This window comes from Protomyctophum parallelum (assembly GCF_964188405.1).
Source record: "Protomyctophum parallelum genome assembly, chromosome: 13".
Classification (NCBI taxonomy): domain Eukaryota; kingdom Metazoa; phylum Chordata; class Actinopteri; order Myctophiformes; family Myctophidae; genus Protomyctophum; species Protomyctophum parallelum.
In genome coordinates, this window is record NC_139708.1 from 13,055,166 (window position 1) to 13,064,641 (window position 9,476).

The 9,476-nt window shown below is 42.9% G+C and overlaps 1 protein-coding gene across 1 annotated transcript; it reads left to right on the forward strand.

Annotated features, from left to right (window-relative positions):
• Positions 1-467: 467 nt before the first annotated feature.
• Positions 468-3,809, forward strand: LOC310868490 (RNA polymerase-associated protein CTR9 homolog; the record flags this gene model as incomplete). The annotated part of the gene is made up of 1 exon (XM_083778946.1): positions 468-3,809. One exon carries the CDS (start codon positions 468-470, stop codon positions 3,807-3,809), a length of 3,342 nt encoding a protein of 1,113 aa, XP_083635072.1.
• Between the last annotated feature and the right edge of the window lie 5,667 nt (positions 3,810-9,476).

Here is a 9,476-nt window from a genome sequence, read left to right on the forward strand (position 1 = left end):
ATCCTAACCTTAACCTTAACCTCAGTAAACTTAACTTGCCCGGGGCGTGGTTATAAGCACAACCCGTGTATTATGTCACATCTGAGACGGAGCCTATAGGAAAGAAAGACAATTGTCTGTTTGCCTGGACAGATATGCCCAAATATGGAAACAAGTTCCAAACTCTCCCAAGTTGGTATGTCAAAGCTGTGAACTGTACTAGCGTCATAGACTACAAGTACCTGAAGGCTGTGCTCTCCCACGCAATAACTGTAGAACTGCCCGCTGCCAACACTACTCCACGTAGTGGATTCACCTCCTGATCCACCGATCTTCAGAATATGGAGCCCACATTGACGTCATCACGGTGATGTGATCAATATCTACATATTGATGACATTTCCACCGATAACCTCAGTGTGTGCTCCATATTTGGTGTTGGAAAGTGTTAAAAACGCGACAAGCAAGTGGATTTTCCCTCACTAAGGATGTCTCGTGGTTCTATAGACATCCCTTTAAGGGACACAGATGAGGTAATTGAGCTAGAGTTGGATCACTTGCCAGAAGGAGATGAGCTTATCAATATTCTGAAGCAGGAACGTACACATATGCATATATGGATCGATTTGGCACTGGAGTACTACAGGCAGGGGCAGACGGAAGACTTCGTGAAGCTCCTCGAGGCAGCCCGCATCGATGGAAACCTGGATTACAGAGATTATGAAAAAGATCAGATGACCTGCCTCGACACACTGGCAGCGTACTATGTGCAGCGGGCCCGGAAAGAAAAGAACCAAGACGCCAAGAAGAAGGTCATCACACAGGCCACACAGTTGTACACCGCGGCAGACAAGATCATCATGTATGATCAGGACCACTTGTTGGGAAGAGCCTGCTTGTGCCTTCTAGAAGCAGACAAAATGGACCAGGCTGATGCCCAGTTCCACTTTGTCCTGAACCAGTCCACCAACAACATTCCCGCTTTGCTTGGTAAGGCTTGCATCTCCTTCAATAAAAAAGACTATAGAGGAGCACTGGCTTACTACAGAAAGGCTCTGCAAGCAAACCCTGGTTGCCCTGCTGAAGTGAGACTTGGCATGGGACACTGTTTTGTCAAGCTCAATAAACTGGAGAAGGCCCTTGTGGCTTTTGGTCGAGCCCTGGAACTCAACTCCCAGTGTGTTGGGGCCCTCGTTGGCCTGGCAGTACTACAGCTCAACAGTAAGGAAGCAGATTCAATTAAGAATGGGGTGCAGCTCCTCTCACAAGCCTATACCATTGACCCCAGCAACCCAATGGTTCTCAACCACCTGGCAAACCATTTCTTCTTTAAAAAAGACTATAGTAAAGTGCAACACTTGGCGCTCCACGCTTTCCACAAGACGGAGGTGGAGGCCATACAAGCGGAGAGTTGCTACCAGTTGGCTCGATCCTTTCATGTGCAAGAAGACTATGACCAAGCTTTCCAGTACTATTACCAGGCGACACGGTTTGCTTCCTACAACTTTGTGTTGCCATTCTTCGGCCTGGGACAGATATATGTCCATCGACAAGACAATGAGAAGGCGGCACAGTGCTTTGAAAAGGTATTAAAGGTCTACAAGGACAACTATGAAACTATGAAGATCTTGGGGTCTCTCTATTCAGCATCCGAAGATCAAGACAAGCGTGACATGGGCTGTGGCTATCTGAAGAGGGTAACAGAGCAGTGCCCAGATGATGTGGAAGCCTGGATTGAGTTGGCTCAACTCCTTGAGCAGAAGGACATCCAAGTTGCTCTGTCCGCTTACAGCGAAGCTATTCGCACCCTTCAGAAGGTGCACTCTGATGTTCCCCCTGAGATACTCAACAACTTGGGGGCTCTCCACTTCAGAACAGGCAACCTTGGAGATGCCAAGAAATACTTTCTTGCATCTCTGGACCAGGCCAAAGCTCAGAGAGAGCATGATGAGCAGTACTACAATGACATCTCTGTGACCACCTCCTATAATCTGTCTCGCCTCTATGAGGCTATGTTTGAATTCCATGAAGCTGAAAAACTTTACAAAAACATCCTGAGAGAACATCCCAGCTATATTGACTGCTACTTGCGTCTTGGAGCCATGGCTCGTGACAAAGGACATTTTGATGAAGCTTCTGACCTGTTCAAAGAAGCCCTGCAGATCAATCACGATCATGAAGTTGCTTGGTCCCTATTAGGGAATCTTCACATGGCCAAGCAGGAGTGGGGCCCAGGTCAAAAAAGGTTTGAGCATATCTTGAAGCAGCCATCAACTCAGAATGACACCTACTCCATGCTGGCTCTTGGTAATCTGTGGCTACAGACCTTGCACAAGCCCACTAGAGATCGCGAGAAGGAAAAGAGGCACCAGGACCGAGCCCTGGCGATATATGAACAGGTCCTGCAAAAAGATGGCAAGAACCTTTATGCTGCCAATGGGATAGGTGCTGTCTTGGCCCATAAGGGTTACTTCAGAGATGCACATGATGTGTTTGTCGAAGTGAGGGAGGCCACAGCCGACATCAGTGATGTATGGCTAAATCTGGCTCACATCTACATGGAACAGAAACAGTACATCATTGCTGTTCGATTGTATGAGAACTGCCTGAAGAAATTCTACAAGCATCAGAACTCGGAGCTGCTGCTGTACCTCGCAAGGGCATTTTTCAAATGTGGAAGACTGCAAGAGTGTAAACAGATGTTACTGAAGGCATGCCATGTGGCACCCAATGACACGGTATTGATGTTCAATGTGGCCGTGGTGCTCCAGAAGTTGGCCACTCTGGTTCTGAAAGATGAGAAAAGCAACCTGAAGGCTGTGCTTAGTGCAGTCAAACATCTGAAGCTGGCCCACAGGTATTTCAGCTATCTCAGTAAGCCTGAAGACAATATGAAAGTTGACCTTGCACTTGCTGCCTCTGATGCCAGCAAGTGCTCTGACCTTCTGAGCCAGGCACAGTACATTGTAACCCGTGCACAGAAGCAGGATCAGGAGGAAAAAGATCTCAGAGCCAAACAGGAGAAGGAGCGGGACCTGTTACGCCAGCAGTTACTGAAAATACAGGAGGAAAAGCGAAACAAGGATGCTGAGGAGCAGAAGAGGCTTCTGGAGCAGAGAGCCATGTACGTGGAGAAGACCAAGAACTTGCTCACAGAAAAACTAAATTACATTTTTGCAGACATGGAAGCCAAAGAAAGGAAGAAAGGAGGCAGAGGTCGTCGGAAGAAAGGAAGGGACGTCGATGATTTTATCGTTGATGACTCTGATGAAGACTTGCCCGTGAAAAAGATGAGAAAAGTTGGTAGCAGTAGTGAGCAGAAAGAAGGTCAGGAGTCACGCAAGAAGCGGAGGAAACCCATTAAGGGAGGAAAGCATGGCGGTGAGGAGGGAGGACCACTACCCAAGAAACAACGAAAAATTAAAGGCAGTACTTTGGAAAAGTCCCGATCTGAACACGTGCCACGTTCCCTTAAAGGGAAGATCAAGTCTAAGGCCATCATCTCATCTTCTGACTCTTCTTCAGATGAGGATTGCCTGAAAATAGACAGAAACCAAACAAACACTGGTCTGGGCTCTGACGATGAAGGTGGCCACAAGAAGCACATTTCTTCCCACAGCGGTTCTGGCAGCGAGGCCGGCAGCTGGCACTCGGATGAGAACTTCTCTGGGAGCAACCTTCCAGTGAAGAAGAGGCAGCAGTCTGAGTCTGAACAGTCGGACAATGAGGACAAAAAGAGTCGGGAGGGAGGCTCGTCTGCAGCAGCATCAGACCATGGTTCTGAGCCTGGATCAGAAAACGAGGGCTCCCTGCGCTGCTTAGAACAGTGATTATCAACCTTTTCTTAATTTCAAGGACCCCCAGTTCAATAGTAAGCCACAGACTCTCATTTGATGTGCTATTTATCTCGGGGGCCCCTATATAAAATGTATTGGGTTTATGGGCTTAGAAGCCCAGGGATTTCTAAGAATTCAGCTTCATGATCCAACCCATTATCCGATGATGATTAGGATTTCAAATCTGACAAAAGCTATTTCTGTCATGGAAAGTATTAATGTGTTGTAATATCCTTATCTGATTTTAATTGTGGATTAAAAATATAAATGTATTTGTTTACTATCTTAATTATAGGAACTGAGGTGGCTCAGGCGATACTAGAGCGGCATATCAGCCTCCTGATTCACTTTGACACTGACTCCGGGTCAGTGTCAAAGTGTCCTTGAGCAGGACAGTATAGTTCATACCCAAACAAATGCTGCTTATGTTCTATCTTATTTTTCTGAGACAATAATTTAATGACCAGAGACATCCGGTAGTCTCTACTGACCCGCCACCCGGTCATTGAATTATTGTCTCAGGAATGCGACCAAAACGAAAACATCTCCATGAATTCAAAATCATGGAGATGTTTCAACGTGAAATATTCCTGTAAGGCCCCATTTACACTGGCAGCCAAATCCACCCTGAATCAGATCTTTGCCACATCCAGATTGGAATCTGGTCCTGTGTTTAGATCTATTTAAACAAATCAGATTCCAATCTGGATTTGTAAATACTGTAGGTCTAAACACAAACAAGTCACATGGAATCTGGATTTGGCTGCCAGTCTGAACACACCGATCTGGTCACAATGCAGTGAACGGTTGGGCCAGAAGATTAGATTTGACTGGATGTGACTGCAGTGTAAACCATGCAAGGCAGGTTAGTGCCTTGCATGGTTTCCTCCACCGTCGGAGTGTGAGTTTGTGCATGAATGGGTGAAGGTAATGAACAATATAACGTTTTAAAAGTTTTAAACTTTTGGATAAAGGTGCTATTATGCAACATTTACCATTTTTGATGGGCACTATAGCCCCTCCAATGTCTGGCTTTCGGAATTTAGCTGCCAAGTCCATATAGCTGCCATATAGCTGCCAAGTCCATAGACTTTTTTATGTTGGCTTAGAGCACTTTAAACAAACATGAAGTAGCAGCCAAGTCTATGGACTTTTAATGTTTGCTTAGAGCACTTTAAATGCGCCCTTTACTTCAAACGAGTGTGATTTTTAAATTAAATGTAGAGATTTTTTGTTTTGTTTCCCAGTTCTGTTGTGTATGTATGTGTATGTGTGTTCATTTGTTTCTCACTAGTTTCGTTCCATTCCAATTTAAATCCCCACACAGAAGGAAAGGAGAAGAGGCTTTTGTACAACAAGAACAAAAAACTAAACAAAAAACATAAAAAGTTGAAATATCTGCCAGACTGAGTCAGCAGAGACATGTGTGATACAACTAAAATCTCCCAACGTGTCACATCGTGACGTGATGTGAGCTTTTAGACATGCTATTTTCTAATAACCAAAATATATGTGGTGAATGTGTTTGAAGTGTAGTACAATATTTGTTTAAGTATAAATGATAATGTGTGTGTGCGTGCGTGCGTGTGTGTGTTACTGTGTTTCAACTGCAATGTTCATGCACAATAATGAAGATGATGCGGCCCAGGCCGTAGCGTAACGGTCTGGGCACCGGACTGGTGATCCAGTCGCGGTGTGCCGCGGGTTCGACTCCCGGACCCGACACGGCCTTTACCGCATGTCATCCCCCCATCTCTCTCCCGTTTCCTGTCAGCCTACTTTCTATCCCTTAAAAAATCAATAAAGGCGTAAGCCGCAAAAAAATATCTTATAAAAAATAAATAAAAAAAAATAATAATGAAGATGATGCCTTTTTAGATGTCACAGCTAATACACCAGATATTGTTGTTGATGAGGACAGTAGAGAAGTGACCATTTTGAAAGTGGCATGTACATTGGACCACAGTCTGGAAGAGGCATTCCTTACCAAGGTGCTTAAGTACCAATGTCTTAAGGATGCTATTATACAGCTTGGCTACAAATACAAACTATACTTGTGTTCGTATTCCAAATACTACAAGTAATGTGTCCCTAAATCAGTCGTGAGGGCCTGCAGATTGCATTGGCAAAATTCTGTTCAGTGTCTGCAATAGCCGTCAGCAATTGCAGAGTTTTCCAAGTTTGCACGTTTTGTGTTCAAGAATTTCTTGTTAAATGTGAATCCAAATAAAGATGTGTGTGTGTGTGTGTGTGTGTGTGTGTGTGTGTGTGTGTGTGTGTGTGTGTGTGTGTGTGTGTGTGTGTGTGTGTGTGTGTGTGTGTTACTATGGTCCTGTGTGCGTGCGTGCGTGCGTGCGTGCACGTTTTTTGTTCTTTGCTATTGTTTTAAGTGCTTGCTTGTTTTAATGGTATATCATGTTTTTGTTTTTCTGTTCTGCTCTGTAAAGCACATTGAGCTGCATTTATATGAAAGGTGGTATGTAAATAAAGTATTATTATTATTATTATTTTATATTATTATTATTATTATTACCGGTATTATTATTATTATTATTATTACACTTTGTGTGAACTCAACAAAGTAATTTGTGTCATTGCTACATCTAGTGGTGGTTCAATGTCCTGCACCATTTCAAAACAAATTCCATAGAGGAGCAGTGGACATGTACAGTACAGGAGACAGTTACACCACCAAGTTCAAACTTAGCCTTATGGCTTATGCAGTACTGTATATACAATGCATAAGGCATTTAAGCTATAACTAGGCTAAGTTTGAGGTGGTGCAACTGGCTCCTAACATAAATGAATAATAACACAATAACATAGTCTTAAATTCTATATACACCCCCGTGGCTACTAGGCCCCCTCCTTTTTTCCCTTAATGTCTCCAAATCTCTTCGGCAAATTTTCACAACCAGAATATGGACGCTATCTAGGGTTCATGACTTCATGTGGTTATAAAATACTTTCAAATTCCCCTTTGGCATAATAATTTGTAGTGCATGCACTCATGCAGCTGCAGACGTTATCGGTTTATCGGTTTCTCATGAATTTACTCACCATTTAACCACTTTACATAAAATAAAAGTATATAATTTAAATTAAAAAACTGGCTTTGAAGAAAAAGTAAAAATAAAAAAAGTGAAATAAAGTAATTCAACCAATAACAGGAACATTGTCTAGGTTTATGTACGATATAATCATATCACCGGAGCCAATAGAACATTTGTTGTATGTTAAGCCAGACTATACTTAACTAACTACTTTGTTAATTTCTTTGGAGTTTAATTTAACTTAAAGCATGGTTTCCGTTTTACTGCTCAGTGCTCAGATCCGATCTAGAGCCCGCCTACTGTCTGTGTCCGGTCATCTACATCTTGGACTCAAGTCTCCTGTGGACAGGACAACAAACAAGTCTGGCTACGCGAGACTATGCGACACACGAACCTTTTTCGTATACACTCTAGACCGGATCGGAAACCTGCGACATGAATTGACCTAAAGAAAACACTAGAACAGTCAACAACACCAGGCATCCTGCAGACACAGAAGTAAAATGCCTACTGTTTGCAGATGACCTGGTGTTACTGTCCCCTACTAAAGACGGTTTACAGCAGCACCTTGACCCCTTACACAAATTCTCACAGACATGGGCCCTGACAGTAAACCTAGCCAAGACAAAATTATGATATTCCAAAAAAGTCATAATCACCTGAACCAACAATTCTTTCTAAATACGACGGCACTAGAACACACAAAAAACTATTACTTATACCTGTTACCTCAGCCTAAACATCAGTAGCACAGGAAACTTCAACAAAGCTGCGAACAACCTGAGAGAAAAGTGCTTTCTAGATGCCACCAAAGGAACGTTAAGCTAGACATCCCAATACAAATCTGGTCTCCCTCTATGGTTGTGAAATCTGGGGTCCCCGGGCCCTTACCAACCAAGAACCCGAAAAATGGGATAAACACCAAACTCTGCATAGCCCTCAATCATAGAGAAAACCTACAGGGATGCCCCCTGTCGGCTGATCCAGGGACTATATAGCCTACACAAACACAAGCACAACCACAAGACAGAAAACCTTTTGGAATTAACAAGAATAAGAAAACAAAAAGAAAGCTACCTGTCATACTGGAAAGAGACTACCAAAAACCAAAGCAAAATGGAATGCTATCTATCACTAAAAAGAGAATAAACATTGGCTGAATACCTGAACGCGGTAAACGACCCACAACTTATAGGAAAGCATTGACTATAGCCAGGTACAGACTCAGTGAACACAGCTTTGCAATAGAGAATGGCCGCCATATAGACAGACTATACACCCACTGCACACAAAATGTGGTGGAAACAGAGCTACACTTTCTAATCACATGCCCACTATACCAAGACATCAGAGACACATACAGATTACACACACCCAACATGAGTTTGAAACTATGACCAATGACAAAAAAACCTCCCATACAAATACAACAATGTGCAAACACAGCAGCAATATTTGTGAACTGTTGTGACTGACAAAAGAAGGTTAGCCATTGGAATACAACCACCCTAAGGACTACTATCTGTACCAAGTAGACCGCTGGACCTTGCGCATGTACACAGAGCTGCTACCTTTTAAACAGATCTTAAATCTGAGTTATTCTATATACAATTTAAACAGTCTGCTGCCATTCCCCCATTTGTCCCAGAGTGACTGCAAAATAATTGCTGCTATTTGTTTTAAAAAAGCTTAATACCCTGTTATAACATACAACGATGCAATGTGACATAGCTCTGTTTACAAAATGCTGTACCCCCTCCAACTGTATACTTAACCCATTTTCAACTGTTTTTATTGTAGCCTATTTGTGACACTTGCTTTGGCATATATATATATATATATATATATATATATATATATATATATATATATATATATATATATCCACACACACACACACACACACACACACACACACACACACACACACACACACACACACACACACACACACACACTCACACACAAATAAGTAGAACACCCTTGTAGTGTGACTTAATGTTTTCACAAATCACTACATTTTATGTCTCTTATTTGGGGGGGACGGGTCACGGGACACCGCCGTACGACGACGTATGTTGCAAACGCACGTCACAGACATGGGCCCTGACAGTAAACCTAGCCAAGACAAAATTATGATATTCCAAAAAAGTCATAATCACCTGAACCAACAATTCTTTCTAAATACGACGGCACTAGAACACACAAAAAACTATTACTTATACCTGTTACCTCAGCCTAAACATCAGTAGCACAGGAAACTTCAACAAAGCTGCGAACAACCTGAGAGAAAAGTGCTTTCTAGATGCCACCAAAGGAACGTTAAGCTAGACATCCCAATACAAATCTGGTCTCCCTCTATGGTTGTGAAATCTGGGGTCCCCGGGCCCTTACCAACCAAGAACCCGAAAAATGGGATAAACACCAAACTCTGCATAGCCCTCAATCATAGAGAAAACCTACAGGGATGCCCCCTGTCGGCTGATCCAGGGACTATATAGCCTACACAAACACAAGCACAACCACAAGACAGAAAACCTTTTGGATTTAACAAGAATAAGAAAACAAAAAGAAAGCTACCTGTCATACTGGAAAGAGACTACCAAAA